Here is a 22,565-nt window from a genome sequence, read left to right as displayed (position 1 = left end):
CGAATAGACTGTTTTTTCTCCATTGTATGTTCTTCTTTTGTCATACATTAATTGACCATATAAGCATGGGTTTATTTCTGGGCTCTTTGTTCCATTGACTTATGTGTCTCTGTATTCCTGTGTTTATCATACCATTTTGATTACTATAGCTTTGTAGTATAGTTTGAGATCAGGAGGCATAATGCCTCCAGCTGTGTCCTTTCTCAAGATTGCTTTGGCTATTCAGGGTCTTTGTGGTTCCATACAAATTTTGGGATTATTTGTTCTATTTCTGTGAAGAATGTCATTGCTATTTTGATGAGCATTGCGTTGAATCTGTAGATTGCTTTGGGTAGTATGGGCATTTTAAGAATATTAATTCTTCTAATCCATGAACATGGAATATCTTTCCATTTGTGTCATCTTTGATTTCTTTCAACAAATGTCTTGCAGCTTTCAGAGTACAGTCATACCTCGCTCTATTGTGCTTCACTTTATTACACCTTGCAGGTACTGCCTTTTTATTTTTTTATTTTTTTTTACCAACTGAAGGTTTGTGCAACCCTATATTCAAACACGTCTGTGGACACCATTTTTCCGATAGCATTTGCTCACTTTGTGTGGCTTACTCACATTTTTTAAAATCTTGGAGTATTTCAGACTTCTTCATTATTATATTTGTGATGGTGATCTGTAATTACTGGCCTTGATATTACTATTGTAATTGTTTTGGGGCACCACAAACTGCACCCATACGGGATAGCAAACTTAATTGGTTAATATATGTGTTTTAACTGCTTCACTGACTGGCTGTTCCCTCATGTCTCTCCCTCTCTTTGGGCTTCCCTATTCCCTGAGACATAACAACATTGAAATTAGGCCAATTAATAAACCTACAGTGCCCTCTAAGTGTTCAAGTGAAAGGCAGCCTCATGTATCTCACTTTAAAGCAAAAGCTAGAAATGATTAAGTTTAGTGAGGAAGGCATTGCAAAAGTCAAGAGAGGCTGAAAGTGAGGCCTCTTGTGCCAAAGAGCAAAGTTGTGAATACAAAGGAAAAGTTCTCAAAGGAAATTAAAAGTCCTACTCCAGTGAAAATACAAATGATAAGAAAGTGAAAAAGCCTTCTTGCTGAAATGGAAAAAGTTTTAGCAGTCTGGATAGAAGATCAAATCAGCCACAACATCCCCCTAAGTCAAAACCTAATCCAGAGGTAAGCCCTAAGTATCTTCAGTTCTATGAAGGCTGAAAGAGGTGAGGAATCTGCAGAAGAGATGTTTGAAGCTAGTGGAGGTTGGTTCATGAGGTTTATGGAAAGAAGCCTTTTCTATAACAGAAAGTGCAAAATGAAGCAGCAAGTGCTGATGTAGAAGCTGCAGCAAGTTACCCAGAAGATCTAGCTAAGATAACTCGTGAAGGTGGCTACGCTAAGCAACAGACTATCAGTGTAGACAAAACATCCTTCTATAGAAAGAAGATGCCACCTAGAACTTTCGTAGCTAGAAAAGAGAAGTCAAAGCCCAGCTTCAAAGCTTCAAAGGACAGGATATCTTGTTATGGGCTAATGTAGGTGGTGACTTTAAATTGAAGCCAGTACTTATTTACCATTTCAGAAATTCTAGGGCCCTTAACAATTATGTTAAATCTACTCTGCCCATTCCCTCTAAATGGAACAACAAAGATGACAGCACATTGTTTACAACATGGTTTATCAAATCATCCTGCTAATGAGACTTACTATTCAGAAAAAAAAAATCCTCTCAAAATGTTACTGTTCATTGACAATGCACTTGGTTACCCAAGAGCTCTGATGGAGATGTACAGTGAGATTAGTGTTGTTTTCATGCCTGTTAACACAACATCCATTCTGCAAGGAGTAATTTTCACTTTCAAGTCTTGCTATTTAAGAAATACATTTCAGAGGCACCTGGGTGGCTCAATCGTTTGAGCATCTGACTTTTGATTTTGGCTCAGGTCATGATCTCAGGGTGGTGAGATTGAGGCCTGCATCAGGCTCGTGCTGGGGATGGAGCTTGCTGAAGATTCTTTCTCTCCCTCTCTCTCTGTCCCTCCCCCCGCTTGGGCACTCCATCAAAAAAACAAACAAAAAAACATTTCATAAGGCTACAGCTTTCATAAGGCTATAGGCATAGGCATTGATTCCTCTGATGGATCTGGGCAAGGTAAATTAAAAATATTCTTTTTTTTTTTTTTTAATTTTTTTTTCAACGTTTTTATTTATTTTTGGGACAGAGAGAGACAGAGCACGAACGGGGGAGGGGCAGAGAGAGAGGGAGACACAGAATCGGAAACAGGCTCCAGGCTCTGAGCCATCAGCCCAGAGCCTGACGCAGGGCTCGAACTCACGGACTGCGAGATCGTGACCTGGCTGAAGTCGGACGCTTAACCGACTGCGCCACCCAGGCGCCCCTAAAAATACTCTTGAAGACTAATGAATCTAGATGTTACTAAAAACATTCATGATTCATGGAAAGAGGTCAAAATATCAACATTAATAGGTTGGAAGAAGTACATGGATGACTTTGAGGGGTTTACAACTTTAGTAGAGGAGGTAACTGCAGATGTGGAAAAAGTAAGAGAACTAGAATTAGAAGTGGAGCTTGAAGATGTGAATTGCTGCAATCTCATAAAACTTCAGTGGATGAGAACATCTTACAGATGAGCAAAGAAAGTGGTTTCTTAAGATGGAATCTACTCTTGGAAGATGCTGTGAAGATTGTTGAAAGTCAACAAAGGATTTGGAATATTACATAAGCTTAGTTGATAAAGCAGCAGCAGAGTTTGAGAAGATTGAGTCCAATTTTGAAAGTTCTGTGGGTAAAATTCTGTCAAGCAGTATTGCATGCTACATGAAAATAGTTGGTGAAAGGAAGGCAATGTGGCAAGGTTTATGGTCTTATTTTAAGAAATTGTGAGTGTTACAGCTCTTTTAGAATTTGTCTAGCAGGGTTTCCAGTCCTTACTGGAAGACAACCCCTCCCCACCACTGCCAAAAAAAAAAAGAATTGTACAACCACCCCAGCTTTATACAACCACTACCCTGATCAGTGAGCAGCCATCAACATTGAGGCAGGACCCTCCACCAATAGAATAATTACAACTTTCTGAAAGCTCAGATGATGGTTATCATTTTTGGCAATAAAATATTTTTAAATTAAGGTATGTACATCGTTTTTTAGTCCTAATGCTATTGCACATGTAATAGATGACACTATAGGGTAAACATAGCTTTTATATACACTGGGAAACTAAAAAATTTATTTGACTGGTTTATTGCAGTATTAGCTTTATTGTGGTGGTCTAGAACTGAACCTGCAATATCTCAGAGGTATGCCTGTACAGGTCTTTCACCTCCTTTGTTAAATTTATTCCTAGGTATTTTATTTTTGTTGATGCAATTGTAAATGGTATTGTTTTCTTAATTTCTCTTTCTGATAGCTCATTAGTATATAGAAACAACTAATTTCTACATGTTAATTTTGTGACTTTACTAAATTCATTCTAAGAGTTTTTTGGTGGAGTCTTTAGGGTTTTCTATGTATAGTATCACGCCATTTGCAAATAGTGACAGTTTCACTTCCTTTCAACTTGGATGCCTTTTATTTCTTTTCTTACCTAATTGTAGTGGCTAGGACTTCTTGAATAACAATGACCAGAGTGGGTATTTTTGTCTTGTCCCTGATCTTAAAGGAAAAGCTGTCAGTTTTTCACTGTTGAGTATGTTATTCTATGTCATATATGGTCATTGTTATGTTGAGGTATGTTTCTTTTATATTTAACTTTGTTGAGAGTTTTTATCATAAATGATGTTGAATTTTTGTCAGATGATGTTTCTGTATATATTAAGATCATAAGATTTTTGTTTTGTTAATGTAACATAATGTTGATTAATTTACAGATATTGAACCACCCTTGGATCCCTGGAATAAATCTCACTTGATAATGGTGTATGATCCTTTCGTGTACTGTTGAATTTCGTTTGCTAGTATTTTGTTGAGGATTTTTGCATCTGTATTCATCAGAACTGTAGGCCTGTTATTTTCTTTCTTTGTGTGCTGTATCTTTGTCTGGTTTTGATATCAGGGTAATGTTGGCTCTGTAGAATGAGTTTGGAAGTGTTTCTTCTTTAATTTTTGACAAAGATAATTACCAACTCTTTAAATGATTAGTAGAATTCACCTGTTAAACTAATTCTGGGGTTTGAGGTTTATTTATTTATTTTTTTTTCTTTTCAAAGAACCAGCTTTTAGTTTCACTGGTCTTTTCTAAATTTTTTTTTTTTTTTTTAGTCTTTTATTTATTTCTACTCTGATCTTTATTATATTTCCTTCTACTAAGTTTGGGTTTCGTTCTTTTTCTAGAGTCTTTACATGTAAAGTTTATTTATTTGGACTTTTGTTTCTTTAGGTAGGCCTGTATTACTGTGAATGTCTTTAGAACTGCTTTTGCTGCATACCCTAGATTTGGGAACGTTGTGTTTCCATTTTCAGTTGTCTTAGGGGTTCCCCCCACTCCACATTTCTAAGCAATTCCCCCCCCCCTTTTTTAACTTTTTAAAAATGTTATTTATTTTTGAGAGAGACAGAGCACAAATGGGGCAGGTGCAGAGAGAGAGGGAGACACAGAATCTGAAGCAGGCTCCAGGCTCTGAGCTGTCAGCACAGGGCCTGACGCGGGGCTCTAACTCACAAACCACGAGATCATGACCTGAGCTGAAATCAAGAGTGGGCCACTTAACTGACTGAGCCACCCAGGTGCCCCATTCCCCTTGTTTTTTTATTCAAGTGTGATTAACTTGCGTATTAGTTTCAGGGGTACAATATAAGAATTCAACAATTCAGTACATTTCTCAGTGCTCAAGATAAATATACTCTTAATCCCCTTTATCTATTTCACCCATCCCTGACCCATTGAACTTGTAGAAACCATCAGTTTGTTCTCTGTATTTAAGAGTATTTTTTATTTTGGCTCTTTTTTTCCTTGTTTGTTTTGTTTCTTAAACTCCATATATGAGTGGAATCATATGGTATTTCTTGTTCTCTCCCTGACTTATTTCACTTAGCATTATTGCCCTTTAAGAGTCCATCCATGTTGTTGCAGATGGCAAGATATCACTTAAATTTTTTTCTTTGATTTCTCCCTGGACCCATTGGTTGCTTGTAGTCAACATTTTAAAATGAAGTGGATAAGGATTAACTACAATTAGAATAATTTTTGCTATTTTGTTAAAATAAGAGTTAAACTATTACACTGAATAATGTATAGAGAAGTCACACAAAATATTTTTTCTATAGTTTAGATCTAGTGTAATTTAAACATTTTGCTAATCTGGAAAACATTCCAGTTACATTGAAAAGAATCACATCTCTAGCCTTATAAGCAGATTATGGAAGCTATTTTCTTTTGGCTGAATATTTTAGAATTTTATCTGATGATGTAACTAAAATTAAGTAGTTATGACGTATGGTATGGTTTTAAATTCTCTGAAAACAAAGTTACAATCTTTAATAGCTCACATTTATTGTGTTCTTACTGTGTGTTGGTACTTAACCTGAACACTGTATATTCTCTCTTACCTAATTCCTTCAACAATCCTAAGAGGTAAATACTGCTTTTATCTTCATTTAACTGATGAGAAAATTGAGTTTCAGAAAATATTTTATTCAAGTCAGCCCAAGAGCTGGTAAGCAGTAAATCCAAAATTAATACCCAGGTAGCCCGCCTTCAGATGTTATATTATTAAGCAAAGTGCTGTGACACATCCCGAGGTTGTGCTGTCATGGTCTTCATCTTGGTAGATGAATGAATGAATTCCAACACCATGTATTTTATGGTATGATTTGATACGTATGATATGCAAGAAAATTATTAAACATTTTCATGTGCTTTGTAAAACACCTAATTATTTATTATAGATAAATGGATTCTATTAGTTTTCTTTAAGAAAAAGCAACTGTCAAAGGGAAATTCTGAAATGACCTTTAGTTATTGAGTAATTGAAAATATAGGAACTCATTAAAATCATTTGTTTTTATTAATCTTTCTTTCTAGTTGGGAGAAATAAGTGCTCGTTAATGGGTTTCTAAGTTCTATTATTTGAGAAAATGACTGAAAGTTAAAGGGAAACTTGGAGATCTTATCCGTTTCTTGTAATAGTAATTATAGCAACAAATAGCAGCTGGCATTTGTGCCAGTTATGTACTGGGCACTCCTCTAAATACTCTATGTAGTATTACATATTATTTAATCCTTACAAGAACAACAATGAAGCAGGCAAAATTATCCTCACTGTACATTTTTCAGATTTTTTAAGAATGATTTTAAGTACTAGATTGATTTATTGAAACAGTTACAGTGGTTTTTATTTGTTCTTGTCTTTTAGTAACAACTAACAAATGCATAATTGCAGCAAATATATTCATATTACTCCTTATTGATGCTTTTTACTGTGCTGTCTCTGTTACCACACAGCTGGCCCTTTTTTCATTCAATATACAGTGACCAGAGGCCTCCTCATTTTTTTTTCTTGCTGTTACATACTGACCCTTATTTGATACACCCTACCTTTCAACTCCAATTTTTTTCCTTGCTAAAGTTCAGTTTGTTCCAAGTATTATAATCACTTCCTTTTTCATGTCACTGCCAAGTTCTCCATTCAGTGTCGCATGTTTCCTGTTCATATAAAATCCTTAACTGAGGAATTAGTTTTTTCTTATTCTGTGTCTGTCAGTTTTTGCATGTGAATCAACAGGAATGTCTTCTAAACCCATCTTATATATATTCACTACATGTATGTAGCAGTTTAATAGTTGCTGTTAGTTTTAGGGGTTGTATATGTCTGTGCACAAGAGATTAAAAGAAGTTATTAGCCTTCTACATTTAAAAAAATATTGAAATCTGTCTTTTATCTTAGTAAGAAAAATTTTATTATATTTCTTTCTTCACTGTTTTTTTTCTTACAATTTTTTAGGTTTTATGGCAATTGGATATATTCCGAAGAAGCTTACGGGTTCTAACTGGACATGTTTGTCAGGGAGATGCCTGTATATTTTGTGCATTGAAGGTAACCTTTTAAAATTTAATTTTATTTGATAGCTTGTTTGGTTTAGTTGACAGATTTGGTTAGTTTATTTGAAATTAAAATTCATTGTCAAGATGACTTAGAGCTTTGAAGGTGAATTCTTAAAATATGATTTATTCAGCTTTATGGTCCCCCCCTTTTATGGAAGAACAGTGAAAATTAATATTCTAAATAGTATAAAATATTAGGAATGTTATATTTTTCACTATTTTGAAACAATTCTTTATTCATTTTATAAAACGTTTGAGCTACTACTGAATTTTGTGCACCTCTAGTTACTGAGGATACAGCAATGAACAATCTGATAAAGCGTCTGACGTCACGGAGCTTATATATTCTTGTAGGGCAGGGGAAAATAAGTAAGCAAAATATAAAGTATGTTAGGTGGTAATAATTAAAAAAGGAGGGGAAGTAAGTCAGGGAAAGAGAATAGAGAGTGTTAAGTAGCCAGGAAAGCCTCACTGAGAAAGTTTAAACTATAACCTGGAAGAGGGGACGGAATGGAATATTCCAGGCAAGTAGGGAAACAGTAACTGGAAAGGTCCTAAGGTGAGTATGTGTGACACATTCAAGGTAATCTGGGTGGCGGAAGATTTCTGAGCAAGGGGGAGAATGATAGGAGGGGAGCTCAGAAGTAAGGTGAATTTTCGTGGCTTTTTAAAACATATCTGCAGATTCTTCTGCACTCTTCCTATCAAAAGGTGGAGTCTAAATCTTTGAATATGGGCTGGCCTTAAGGATTCATCCCCATCAAATAGAATGTAGCAGAAATGATGCTGCAGACATTTGAGATTAGATTAGATTAGATTAGAAAAGCTGGTAAAGTTTCTATCTGGCTCTGTCTGTTGGGGTGTCATTCTTGGGAGTGAGCCCCCATGCTGCCTGAAAGCCAAGCTGGCCACAGCTGTATCAGAAGTCCCAAGCTGATTGGTAGTGCCAACAGCCACCATCAACTGCTCTATGTAATGAGCAACCTTCAGATGATTCTGGGTTCCAGCATTCAAACTGTCCTAGATAACTCCCAGTGGAGCAGAATCGAGCTGTTCTCACCCAAATTGATGATTTGTGATCAAAATAAATGTTATTTGTAGTATCTACATTTTGTGGTGGTTTGCTATGGAGCAATAAATAACTGGAACAGGAGTCCATATTGTGTACGTCCTTCTAGACCTTTGTGAGAACCTTGGCTTTCCTCTTGAGCGATTTAGGAAGTCTCAGGATTGTTTTGAGTGGAAGAGTGATATAATCTGTTTTAATTAGATGTAATATTTCAACTCGATCTGTTTGGCTACTTGGATGAGAATAGATGGAAGAGAGACAAAGACAGAAACAGGGAATCATGTATATAGTAGCATTTCATTTATGTCATTGAGACTTTTACCTAAAAATTACTAAGATTATTAAGATTTTATTAACGTGTTTCAGAGATAAACATTTCATTCTTTTACATTCTTGAATATTTTTACACACACATACATACGAGAAAATAAAAAGCGATTTTTATGCTTTATTTTGATTTATATTCCTGAATATAAATCACCAAAGAAGGCAATTTTACACTCTCTTTTTTAGAACATGGCAAAATAGGTTTATTGTTAGGGGATGAAGAATTACCTTAGATCAAATTACAATACCGCATTTTATTTACACCACAGTAAATTTTGGATATTTTGTCCAGTTATAAACACTAGTATAGTTAAAATGTCTAGCCTAAATCTTTCATAGCCTTACATAATCACTTACCTGCCTCCAAAACTTACTCCCTGTCTCACATACTGCACTTTAGCCAAACTGGCTACCTCCTTCCAATTTCTCAGATCTGGCTTCCATCTGAGTGCTTTCATTGTTACTCCTTTTGTCTAGAATGCTTTTCTTCTAGATGTTTTTGTAGCTTACACTCTTCTTTTTAAATCTTTTTTTTAAATGTTTTTATTTATTTTTGAGAGAGAGCATGAATGGGGGAGGGACAGAGGATCTGAAGCAGGTTCCACGCTGACAGCAGCGAGCCTGTGTGGAGCTCGAACTCATGAACCGTGAGATCACGACCCGAGCCAAAATCGAATGCTCAACTGACTGAGCCACCCAGACGCCCCCTGTCTTATTTCTTTTATGCCAGTCCTCAAATGAGGACATCAGTGAGGCCCTCCCTGACTACCCTAGGTAATAATTAACCTCCCTTTTCTCAGCATCCCTATTTCTATTATAATACTTTATTTTTCTCTCTTCTATTTTATGTCTTTATTTTTCTCTATTGTGTCTATCACATTCCAACATATAATTAGTTACTTGCCTTCCCCTTACTGCAACCAGAATGTGTACTCCACGAAGGCAGTGTTTTTGTCTGTTTTCTAGTGAAGATGCCTCACATATACTAGGCAGTCAAAAAACAGATGACAAATAAATGACACTCTTGTGTAGGATTAATATCTTAAACATTACCTTGAAAAGTTTATTACCTACATAAGAAATGATATCTAAAATATTTTTGCTTTTTCATATTTGTAATTATACCTAAAAATTATAGTTCTAGATATCTAATATCATTTGGCATCTTTATTTTTCAATTTCTTATTTATTTATAAATTAGATTTTTCTTAACAGAAGTGGAACAGGTTTTTGAAATATCTTCCTAGCCTATCAGATGTTGATCTGGAAAAAAAAAATTGATTTTGAGGTGACATACCCCTTGAGCTAATTATTTAAGAACTTAATATGACCAATTCTTATTTGGTGGGGTTGTCACTGAAAACCTTTTTCCCCCCACTTTCTCTCATCTAAAGTGATCGTCATAAAATTGGAACTTATTAAATAGTTTTTCTTCCTTAAATTCAATAAGGAAAATGGAAAACCAGATTAATACCTAAATCATGTTTTTGTGAGTGTTTCCACCGTTTTTTAGGCTTAGCTTAGAAATAATGCTTCAAGTGAGGAAAACTGATAATTTGAAAATTAAGACATTTTTCAAAAAATTAAAAGTCATCATCTTTTGTCTGACTTCATACAAATTGTACAGTGTCAGTTTTTAAAGACAATTTTAATTAGTGGGAAGTTGTCATCCCATTGAACTTACGTAATTTTTGTTTCTTTTTAAACCAGCATTTGTCATTTTCTGAGGTTTATTTATTTTTGGTTAACATAATTTTAATTCCTATAGCATACTTTTAGATTTATAGCAACTTAGAACTTTTCCTTAAACAACTTGGATCAGAATTAGCTGAGGAACAGTTTAAAAATTGCCCTGACTTCTGACTTCAGCATACTCAGTCAGAATCTCTGAGGATGGGAACTGAGAACTCATTTAGTTCTGTGCACACTGACACTTAATTTAGAGACTGGGGCAACCATTTCTATACATTGTTGATAGAAATAAATTTTGTATGGAATTTTAGAGCAAAAGACTATATCCATTTCTAGGTATAGTGTGAGTTTCACTCTGTTATAGTGAAATTACTGAAGTGTAATTCACTTCAGTAATTTTATGTTTAAATGTTTAAATGTTTAAATGTTATGTTTAAATGTTTAAAGTGTAAACAACTTTAGTTGTTGGCTTTAAGCTTACTGATGTACTTGTTGATCCCCAGACAATATTTGCACAGTTTCAACATAGTCGAGAAAAAGCACTTCCTTCGGATAATATAAGACACGCTCTAGCAGAAAGCTTCAAAGATGAGCAGCGATTTCAGCTGGGCCTTATGGATGATGCTGCAGAGTGCTTTGTAAGTATTTTTGATAATCCCTCAATCAGGATACTAGCTTGTTTTCCTTAAGTGATGTGAATTTTGAGAGGAATGAAACATAAATTTATAACAATAGAAAGGAATCCATACTGCTCAGTGCATCCTTGTCTTACCTGCCCTTCAAAACTCTGTGTGTTTCATGACTTTTGGTTTTGATTTGACATTTATATGTTATTATCATTTTTTTAATGAGTATCTTTACTATTTTCTCAGACAGGTGGAAAGCTCTTTGACTAATGCACTGCTTAACACACTTTCCATGTTGATTAAAGTGTGTCCGAAACAGCATACACAGTCCTAAAATATACTTTTCATAATTCTCATGTTCATAATAGATCCATTATTTAAAATATAAATATATTTTGTACAATACCAAATTTTATAGTTAAGTGAAATGTCCTAGTACATGGTTTGATAATTCATAGAATATCTAGAAATTTAGGCTTAAATAATTGAATGGTTTTAAATTTCCTGGGGCAGAGGAGGCAGATGTTTAGCTAATTAAAAGAATCCATTGGAGGTGTCTGGATGGCTCAGTTGGTTAAACATCCGACTTCAGCTCAGGTCATGATCTCGCGATTTGTGGGTTCGAGCCCCAAGTCAGACTCTTCTGACAGCTCAGAGCCAGGAGCCTGCTTCAGATTCTTTGTCTCCCTTTCTCTCTGCCCCTTCCCTGCTCGTGCTTTGTCTCCCTCTGTCTCTCAATATTAACATTAAATAAAAATAAAGAATCCATTCGATAGGCTTTTGCTAAAAAGGATTGTTAAAGAAATAAATATTCCTTATTGATCTGTATTACAAATTTGAAATTTAATATGAAATTTGTTTGCAGAGCAGATTTCTTGCGTTAGGATGTTAGTGTAGGTATTGCAAGCCTTTGTCATTGCTATTTGAATGTGAGTTATACAGACTATTAAAATATCCCAAGTAGGATTTTTAAAAGATCAACTGTTTTTTTCAATGTGAGAATGCTGCAAATATGGGAAACTTATGTTTTCTATTAAATTCTACATGTCAGCCACCATGAATTGATTTTTTAAAGGGTATTAAAGATATTTATTAGGGGCGCCTGGGTGGCGCAGTCGGTTAAGCGTCCGACTTCAGCCAGGTCACGATCTCGCGGTCCGTGAGTTTGAGCCCCGCGTCAGGCTCTGGGCTGATGGCTCAGAGCCTGGAGCCTGTTTCCGATTCTGTGTCTCCCTCTCTCTCTGCCCCTCCCCCATTCATGCTCTGTCTCTCTCTGTCCCAAAAATAAATAAATGTTGAAAAAAAAAATATTTATTAAATTAATGTTTCTTTTATTTAATTTTTTAAAAAAGCTAATACTACAAAAGGTGAATAACTGAACGGTATTTGAAGGGTTGATTAAAGAGGAAAGCTGAAAAGCTGACAATATATATGGTGCTGTTAAATTTAACACTTTGGAAAATCCTAAAAAGATTTTTAAATTTATAAAGTTAAAAATAGTTGTATTATGAAGTATCTTCTGTAAGATTCACAAGTCATTTTCTTTTAATTTTTAAATTAGGAAAATATATTGGAGAGGATTCATTTTCATATAGTGCCAAGCAGAGATGCAGACATGTGTACCTCTAAATCTTGTATCACTCACCAGAAGTTTGCCATGACTCTGTATGAACAGGTGAGATGGCTTAACCACTTTATTAGATATTGTATTTGTTATATTTATTTACATTCATTTGTACTTTGGTATAATATATAACATATATAAATATATGTAATATATGTATTACATTTATGTTTTATGATTGATAAATTAAACATGTTTTTACCTGTAGTGTGTGTGTCGTAGCTGTGGAGCATCATCAGATCCTCTACCGTTTACAGAATTTGTGCGGTACATTTCTACAACAGCCCTATGGTAAGAACCTTACCAGAGATGTTAATAATACATTTAAGCACATTGAGCATTTATTTTATAAAACCATAACATATGTGAATATCTACTCTCTGTCTTAAACTTAAAAAATATGCTGCCATCAGAAGTACTAAGTGACGTCTGTCTCAGTTGGATGTTTCTGTTTTAGCCTAAAATGTATACTTAATGAAATGTACCAAATATTAGTCAAAATTTGTATCTATTTATATTTATACCAAGTTTTTGGAATTGTGAAGCAGAGTTTAAAATGACAAGCTCGGGGCGCCTGGGTGGCGCAGTCGGTTAAGCGTCCGACTTCAGCCAGGTCGTGATCTCGCGGTCCGTGAGTTCGAGCCCCGCGTCGGGCTCTGGGCTGATGGCTCAGAGCCTGGAGCCTGTTTCTGATTCTGTGTCTCCCTCTCTCTCTGCCCCTCCCCCGTTCGTGCTCTGTCTCTCTCTGTCCCAAAAATAAATAAACGTTGAAAAAAAAAATTAAAAAAAATAAAATGAAATGACAAGCTCAATGGTAAATGGAGCTGCACATTATTTCTTCATTTTTGCTAAGGTGCTATCTTTGTAGTGGCCCATCAGCTCCATATCCCATCATGGTGATGGAAACTAGGGTAAGCAGAAAGGGGGGGTGGGGGGATGGTGACATTAATTCTTCATTAGATTTGAGTTTAAAGCCTCAACATTAACCTGAAATAAAAATTTGCCTATGCTTGGCTGTCCCCTCCCTCCCTGTGCTTGAAACATTACTAATTAGGGATCCATATGATCCCTAGACTTTACATAAGAATTGTTTGAACATTTTCTAACAGGTATTTGAGAATATAAATATTTGATATATGGTAAACATTGAATAAATGTTTACAGGTATTTTAATACAAAAAAATAAAGCATGGATCAATAATTATTAATCAGAATAAATCAGTTCAACAGTTAGTTACTAAATGCTATTGGGGCGCCTGGGTGGCTCAGTCGGTTGAGCATACAGCTTTGGCTCAGATCATGATCTCCCAGTTCGTGAGTTCGAGCCCTGTGTCGGGCTCTGTGCTGACAGCTCAGAGCCTGAAGCCTGCTTCAGATTCTGTGTCTCCCTCCCTCTCTGCCCCTCCCCTACTCACACTCTGTCTCTCTCTCAAAAATAAATAAACATTAAAAAAATTTTTTAAGGGGCACCTGGGTGGCTCAGTTGGTTAAGCGTCCAACTTTGGCTCAGGTCATGATCTCACAGTCTGTGAGTTCAAGCCCCGCATCAGGCTCTGTGCTGACAGCTCGGAGCCTGGAGCCTGTTTCAAATTCTGTGTCTCCCTCTCTCTCTGACCCTCCCCTGTTCATGCTCTCCTCTCTGTCTCAAAAATAAATAAACGTTAAAAAAAAATTTTTTTTTAATGCTATCAATATTTTAATCATTGTACAAAGTGAATATCAGGTGCTTATCTGTTTCATTATAATATTAAACTACCTGGGTTTTTTTTGATATAACACAATATTACTTAAAGACTATTGAATAATATCAATTTGGTTATTTTAGTGTGTTTAGTATCTTTCTTAGTATATAGAGTTGGGGATATTGGTTTAAGGAAACATTCCCTAAACTTCAGTCAATTATAGGTTCATTTTTTTCACTTTGTATGAAAAGTAGGATGGTGTCTGAACAAGGATAGGCCACAAATTAAAAACTATAAAACTTTAAGTCTATTTTGAAACTCTTATATAATGACAGTGCTCTGAGGCAGTATCTTATGTAACAGAGTTAGAGCTCCATCAGTCTCTGTGGTCTACACCACAAATTGCAAGAAACCAGACTTTAAATGGTAATTATGGTTGACCCTTCGGTAACACAGGTTTGAACTGCACAGGTCCACTTAGATGGAGATTTTTCAATAAATGTACATGCAGTACTGTAAATGTATTACATCTTCCTTATGATTTTCTTAATAACATTTAGTTTTTTCTAGCTTTTTTGTAAGAATACAGTATATACTACATATAACATAAAATATGTGTTAATCAGCTGTTACTGGTAAGGCTTCCGGCCAACAGTAGGCTATTAGTAGTTAAGTTGGGAGCAGGTCAGAGGTTAGTATGCGGATTTTGGACTGCATGAAGGTTAGCGCCCCTTACCTCCATGTTATTTAAGGTTTAACTGTAGTCACATTCTTTTCATTGGTAATAAGTATTGAATACCAGTTACTGAATTCCAGGCTTAACAAAAATTGTCATTTTAAATGTTAACAAAAACACTATTTTAAATGTACAATTTGAATGAGCTTGTCAGATTTAGTGCATTTTAATACATTTATGAAGTGCTTTAGAAGAATGGGTGCTCTTAGTTGCTACTGAATATTGTACGTTATTTAAATCATGAAACTGTAAAGTATATCCAACTCTAGGACAGTTCACATTACTAAGCAGAACCAGAACATCTAGAATGGAAACTAGTAAGGATATTTGAGGTTATATTACATTTCTTTTTGGAAATATTTAAATGGCTGTTTAAAGATACTTAATATTTTGGTATATAAAAATTAGATTCTAAGAGAGACTACACAAAAAGTGGCATAGATATCCTGCCTAGGTTCTAATGAAATGGTCAGCACTCATAAGGCACAAACCTGACCTAACTAGTTTTGGTTTTGACTTCTGCATTAATCAGCAAAGGGCCCTTCTATTAGCTGAAAATGGTAACTTCATTTCTGAGAATTTGAGGCCAGAGAGGGAGCCTTTCCCACAATTTGTTGTTCTTGTTTGGTCAAAGTTTAAACTCAAGTCCCTATTTGTTAAACAATAATGTAAAAGAAACATTTGACTTAAAACTTGGAGCATCTTATTATCTTGTTCATGTAGTTCCAGACCATGTAATAAATGTTTTTCATCATGCACCTGCCAAATTCCATAATTTTTCACTTTATGGAAATTTACTTTATGGTTAATTTTTCAGACAAAACCTGTCTTAAACAGAAAAAATGATCATACCCATATTGAGAACTTAATTTCTTTTCATGCATAGTTTGTTAGATCTTTTTAAAGTTCATAGGACACATTTGAGACTGCTTCTTTCTTTTGTAGCAATGAAGTGGAAAGAATGATGGAAAGGCATGAACGTTTCAAGCCTGAAATGTTTGCAGAGTTGCTACAAGCAGCAAATACAACTGATGACTATAGGAAATGTCCTGTAAGTATAATTTGGAGAAAACTAGTATGCTTATATGTTTGCAAACTTGAAAATAAACATTCAGAAATTACCATGTAAATAGTAATTCTACATGGAATTAATTTTAAGAGTTAATTTTTCAGGGGCACCTAGGTGGCTCAGTTGGTTAAGCGCCTGACTATTGATTTTGGCTCAGGTCATTATCTCATTGTTGTGGGATCAAGCCGCACATTGGGCTCTGTGCTGATGGAGTGGAGCCTGATGGGGACTCTCTCTCCCTTCACTCTTTGCCCCTCTCCACCCCTGTCCCCAAAATAAATAAATAAACGTTTTTTAAAATGTTATTTTTTCAGTGTTATTTTAGGCAACTCTTTATACCATGTGAGCTATTTATTTAAGCACTATTAAAAACTCCTTGTGAAGGATTTAGTGTATGCTGATTAATTTTTTTAAGTTCTGACATCTGTCATTTGACTGAAGAGAAAGTTAGTTTCTTTTTTTCCCTGTGCCTGGGTGGCTCAGTCAGTTAAGTGTCCGACTTCGGCTCAGGTCATGATCTCGCAGTTTGTGGGTTTGAGCCCTGTGTCAGGCTCTGTGCTGACAACTCAGAGCCTGGAGCCTGCTTCGGATTCTGTGTCTCGCTGTCTCTGCCCCTCCCACTGTTCATGCTCTGTCTCTGTCTCTCTCAAAGGTAAACATTAAAAAAAAAAATTAAACATTACAAGTGGCATCATTCTTTTTTTTAATGTAATATTACTTCAAGTGTTTTAGGGCTCATTTTTTTAGATTGATTTCTTGTTTTAAAATTACAAAGATACCAAAGTACTTTGATTTAAAATAAACTTCCTGTTTAATCAATAATTAAGACAAATAGTTTGATAAAAGTCCATTTTAGTATGCTGAAAAAATAGATTTCTGATGTATGTAAAGATTGTTAATGTATAGTACAAACTGTCAGGAATCACCTATGGTATATATGTTTCAGTAATTTCAAAATTTGCCTTTTGTGTTTTTCTTTAGAGTAACTGTGGCCAAAAAATAAAAATTCGCCGTGTTTTAATGAATTGCCCAGAAATTGTTACAATTGGTTTAGTCTGGGATTCTGAGCATTCTGACTTGACTGAAGATGTTGTTCGGAATCTAGCAACACATCTTTATCTTCCTGGGGTATCTCAACTGTTTTCATTCACTTCCTTTTTGTTTTTAAATTCTTTTAAAACATACTCATATATTATAATATACTTTGTTTTTCAGAATTAAATTATCTTTCTAAAGGAAAGATGTAGTGCTGATAAAGTTCATCAGATCAGGCTAAGTGGAATGCCTTTCTTGCGTAGACTAGGAACGGCTTTTAGTTATAAGCAATCTTGTGTTCTAATTCGATATCACTCTACAATGGTGATATTGATGATAAATATGTGTGTGTGTAGGGTAATGACCAATATAAATATTAACCTAGAAAGGTTTAAGATACAAAATTCATCTATAGCACTGATCTCTTAATATGCATATTAACATCTTAATATATTTTGAATTGGTTTATATCACCATTAATCTTTTAGATAATTATCTTTTATAAATATGTTAATGTTTGTTCAAATAGGTGATTCAGTAAAAAATTATTAGGAATTGTGTAATTTATCCCCCATTTCCAGTTTATGTATATAAAGTGTCAGTTCTGTGTTATTGGAGACAATGTGTTACTGAACTAAATTGTAGTGATTTTATTGGACTAATAATATTAATAGTTATAGTTAATAGTAATTAATAGTTAATAGTAATTCTGTTCAGTACAATGTCAGTGTACCTTCTGTACTAATATAATAGTGGATTGGGGAAGCTTATATAAGAAGTATTTTTCATAGCTAGTCTAATATATGACTCACCAAATTATTATTCCTCATTTTTAAAAAGATACAGTATTAAATTACATGTTATTATTTTTTTAAACAGCTTTTTTATAGGGTTACTGATGAAAATGCCAAAAATAGTGAACTTCACCTCGTTGGTATGATCTGCTACACCAGCCGACATTATTGTGCCTTTGCTTTTCATACCAAGAGTTCCAAGTGGGTATTTTTTGATGATGCAACCGTGAAAGAGGTAAGTGATATTTTCACTAACTGGGATAATTGTTGTGATTTTTACTTTTTAGGAATAAATGAAGATAATGATATATACAATGTATATCACATAATATAATTATATGAAGTAATGATTGTATGTAAACACTTATTACAAAATTATTATTATATAAAATAATAAATGACCTTTATAATAGCATTGTTAACTTCATACTTTTGTTAATTTTTGAAGCCTGGTTTATTTTATTTTATTTTTTTTTAAATTTTTTTAATCGTTTTTTTTATTTATTTTTGAGACAGAGAGAGACAGAGCATGAAGGGGGGAGGGGCAGAGAGAGAAGGAGACACAGAATTGGAAGCAGGCTCCAGGCCCTGAGCCATCAGCCCAGAGCCCGACGTGGGGCTCGAACTCACGGACCGTGAGATTGTGCCCTGAGCTGAAGTCGGACGCTTAACCGACTGCGCCACCCAGGCGCCCCAAGCCTGGTTTATTTTAAAGCCATCTTTTAAACCAGTCTATTTCCAGAATAATAAAAACGTGACTAATAAATGTTAGAATGCAAATACACAACTGTCAGTGATCCATATGTATTCCCTTTTGTCTGATGCATAGTTGCTCTGTGTATTTCTTTGTGAATGATTCACAATTGCTTTGTATAATTAGTGATGAAAATTTGCTTGTTTTTTTAATTATTAGGACTCCCTTTTCAAACTTCGTGGTATTCAGAATTAGATATGCTTATTATTATCTTTGGTGAATTATTTATTCAAACATTATAATATCTAGCAAACTAGTGAATAATAATTTATAATAAGAAGTATGTATCAGAATCACCCTTGGAGCTTTTGAAAAAACATAGATGCCTGGATTCTTAAATTCTTGATTTAGTAGTATAGAGGTAGGTATCTTAATTTTTTTACAAGTTCTACAGGAGATTCAGATTTTGCCACATTTGAAAACTTGATCTTGTCCATACTGTTTCTAGGCTTGTGGGCTTTGAGAATCCTATTATTATGCAGTAAATGGACTTAAAAATGTAAGTTATTTCATTGTTATAGCGAATGGTGTACGGTTCCATATGCTTTCATTTTAATATATAACAAAGGGCCATTTATCAGCATTATGAATTACTAAGTTAATAGAAGCTCATATATTTAGTATGTAGTGACTTTCTGTCTCTTTCTATGAACAATGAACTGCTATGGAAATTGCCCCTCTAGGGGCACCTGGGTGGCTCAGTTGGTTAAGCATCTGACTTGGGTTCAGGTCATGCTCTCACAGTTTGCGGTTCAAGCCCCCACGTTGGGCTCTGCACTGAGAACTCAGAACCTGGAGCCCGCTTCAGATTTTGTGTCTCCTTCTCTCTCTCTGTCTCTCTCTCTCTCTCCGTCCCTCCCCTACTTGTGCATGTGCTCACTCGCGCTCTCTCTCTCAAAAATAAATAAATAAGCTGGAAAAAAAGTGGAAATAGACCCTCCAGTATTAAAAATTAGAAAACCAAATAGATGAGACAACTTTTTAAGATATTAAGTAGTAGGCAGTTGAACAGAAAAAAGGAAAACAAACAAGACGAGCCCTACAATTATTCCTGCTTACTGCCTATAGATTGTTTTTAGGTTGCAATTCAGGGAGGGGGACTCAAACAAAGCCTAGTAGTATCACTGAGTTGAGGAAACCAAAATTGGAATTCAGAGAGGCGAAGATGGCTAAAATTGCTGGACAGATTACCAGAAAAAAACACTGCACAGAGGGAAAGTGCTAGAGACTGTTAAAGGGGTCCCCTTTAATCTTTACCTGAATAGTGATCTGACATGTGTGGGGCAGATCTGCACAAGATGGGGGGGGGGGGAGAATTACTGGAAAACAGAAAGTCAGACAATTTTAAAAATTCATACATGGCTAGGACCAGTTTGCATCTACACCAGTAAGAGTAAAAAGATATTGTAATGCAGGGAGCATCAAGTAGAATCCTTAGAATAGTACCACCTGAATTATACCTAGACTGAATACTGCTCTGCACCTGACATAAAAAGCTTAAAATGAAGGCTTCAAAGGACAAAGATGATCCCACATAAGTTAACAAATGCCAGAATGAAGTCCCAGCACTTTTTAAAGGAACACAACAAAATTCACCCAAAAATATAAATTTCAATTAAATTTCAATATGCTATTTCAAGATAGCATTCAATAAAAAGTTACCAACTATGCAGAGAAGAAGAAAAATGCGACCCATACCCTGAAGGAATATTAATAAAAACGACCTGTTCCACCACTCCCGTTTCTTCCGATCACATGGTAAGGGGTGAGAAAGCAAGGTAAGGAAATGGAGCACACCTTCTCTTCTGTCAGGAACTTCATCAGCTTCACTATTCCTACCCTCAAAAAAGAGGGTTCTGAATAATAACCAGGTGATCTCCAAGGTCAGAAAGACTCAAAGTGACAGAGATGGAAATAATCAGACAAGAGTGTGATAATTGCTGTGTCAGTATAGAGACATTGATTAGATACAGTCGATAAACATGGACCATAAAAATAAACAATAAATTGGATTTCATCAAAACCTTTACTCTTCAGTAAGATACTATTAGAATAAAAAGGCAAGACAGACTGGGACAAAATATTTGTCAAGCATATATTTAATAAAGATTATATCCAGAATATATAAAGTCTCTTAAAACTCAATAATTAAAAGATAAATCAATAGATTTATAAGATAGATTTAAAAGATAAACTCAATGATTAAAAGATAATAGGGGAAGATGGTGGAGTAGGAGGACCCTAAGCTCACCTTGTCCCATGGATATAACTAGATAATACTCACATCAGTATAAATAACCAGAAAACTACCCAAAGACTGGCAGAACAAACTCCACAACCAAAGATACAGAGGAGGCCACATTGAATAGGGGAGGAAGGGCAGAGACAGGAGAAGGGAGAGAAACAAACTATCCCCATAACATTTGGCTTTGAAAACGAAAAGGCCAAATTTCACGAGTTCTTACAACCAGTAGGACTTAATACTAGCAAACTGAATCCAACAATATGTTAAAAATCATCCACGTGATAAAGTGGGATTTATTCCTGGGTTGCCAGGGTGGTTTAATAATCTCAAATCAATCAACCTGATACACCACATTAATAAAAGAAAGGATAAGAACCTCCATGATCATTTCAATAGATGCAGAAAAAGCATTCGACAAAGTACAATATACATTCATGATAAAAGCCCTCAACAAAGTAGATTTAGAGGGAACAAACCTCAACATAATAAAGGCCATATATGAAAAACCCACAACTAACATCATACTCAATGGGAAAAAAACAGAGGTTTTCCTCTATGGTCAGCTTGTCTACTTTTGTGCCAGTACCATATTGTTTTGACCACTGCAGCTTGGTAATATAATTTGAACTCCAGAATTACGATGCCTTCAGCTTTGCTTCTTTTTCAACGTTGCGTTGGCTATTCAGGGTCTTTTGTGGTTCCACATAAATTTTAGGATTGTTTGTCCTAGCTCTGTGAAAAATGCTGTCGGTTTTTTGATAGGGATTGCATTAAATGTCTAGACTGCTTTGGGCAGTCTAGACATTTAACAGTATTTGTTCTTCCAATCCATGAGCGTAGGATGTTTTTCCATTTCTTTGTGTCATCTTCAATTTCAGGTCTTTCGCCTCTTTGGTCAGGTTTATTCATAGGTATCTCATGTTTTTTGGTACAATTGTAAATAGGATTGATTCCGATTTCTCTTTCTGTTGCTTCATTATTGGTGTATAGAAATGCAACAGATTTCTGTACATTGATTTTGTATCCTGCAACTTTACCGAATTTGTGTGTCTGGCAATTTTTTGGTGGAGTCTTTGGGTTTTCCATGTAGAGTATCACGTCATCTGCAAATAGTGTAAGTTCTACTTCTTCATTGCTGATTTGGACGTTTTCTTCTTGGTGTCTTATTACTGTGGCTAGGATTTCCAGTACTATGTTAAATAGTAATGGTGAGAGTGGACATCCCTGTCTTGCAGACAAGTAGGTCAATGGAGCAGAATAGAAAACTCCAAAAGGAGTCCACAACTATGTGAGCAATTAATCTTCGACAAAGCAATAAAGAATATGCAATGGGAAATAGTGTCTTCAACAAATGGTATTTGGAAATTGGAACAACAACATGCAGAAGAATCAAACTGGACTACTTTTTTATACTATACACAAAATGGATTAAATGTGAGGCTTGAAAACAAAAATCACACAGGAGAACACCTGAAACTAATATTACACTGTATGTTAGTTAGCTAACTGGAATTTAAACACTTAAAAAAATTAATTACATAAACTAAAGCACACACACATACACAAAATATGCTCACAGTACACATGTGACTTGCCCAGCCTTTTACTTGTGATACTAATTCAGAAACAGAAGGACAGAAAAACAAAAAATAAGCACTCTCAGACAAAGCTTTGACGTGTAAAATTTAGCTTGAAGACTTCAGCATCCCTTTTCTTCACTTTTTCCCCAACCATGATGTGTGCCTATTCCTGAGAGCTCTTCTCCCCTATGACTCCAAAACTCTTGAGGCTTTGCTCCAGAAAGAATTTAACGGGTTTACTTGCAGGATTGGTTTTGTTTGT

General features: G+C 35.1%; 1 protein-coding gene and 1 non-coding gene across 3 annotated transcripts in view; both read left to right on the top strand.

The window, feature by feature from the left end:
* The window catches only part of USP53 (ubiquitin specific peptidase 53), a 66,243-nt gene that overhangs the window by 19,599 nt on the left and 24,079 nt on the right, over positions 1–22,565 (top strand). The window contains exons 3-9 of one of the 2 annotated variants that reach the window (XM_040474941.1): positions 6,970–7,062; positions 10,662–10,796; positions 12,346–12,459; positions 12,617–12,699; positions 15,772–15,877; positions 16,877–17,023; positions 17,810–17,959. In XM_040474941.1, coding sequence (XP_040330875.1) covers positions 6,970–7,062; positions 10,662–10,796; positions 12,346–12,459; positions 12,617–12,699; positions 15,772–15,877; positions 16,877–17,023; positions 17,810–17,959 — 828 coding nt within the window. The remainder of the gene's footprint in view (positions 1–6,969; positions 7,063–10,661; positions 10,797–12,345; positions 12,460–12,616; positions 12,700–15,771; positions 15,878–16,876; positions 17,024–17,809; positions 17,960–22,565) is intronic. The other variant, XM_040474950.1, reaches the window with a different exon arrangement.
* LOC121040424 (U7 small nuclear RNA) lies at positions 2,913–2,977 on the top strand. Its single transcript, XR_005795282.1, has one exon. It is a non-coding gene; the product is annotated as a U7 small nuclear RNA (small nuclear RNA).

Source organism: Herpailurus yagouaroundi, unplaced genomic scaffold (genome assembly GCF_014898765.1).
Source record: "Herpailurus yagouaroundi ecotype Mexico unplaced genomic scaffold, PumYag 28, whole genome shotgun sequence".
NCBI classification, from domain to species: domain Eukaryota; kingdom Metazoa; phylum Chordata; class Mammalia; order Carnivora; family Felidae; genus Herpailurus; species Herpailurus yagouaroundi.
The sequence above is the reverse complement of the archived record's forward strand: the minus strand, read 5'-3'. Positions and strand labels throughout refer to the sequence as shown.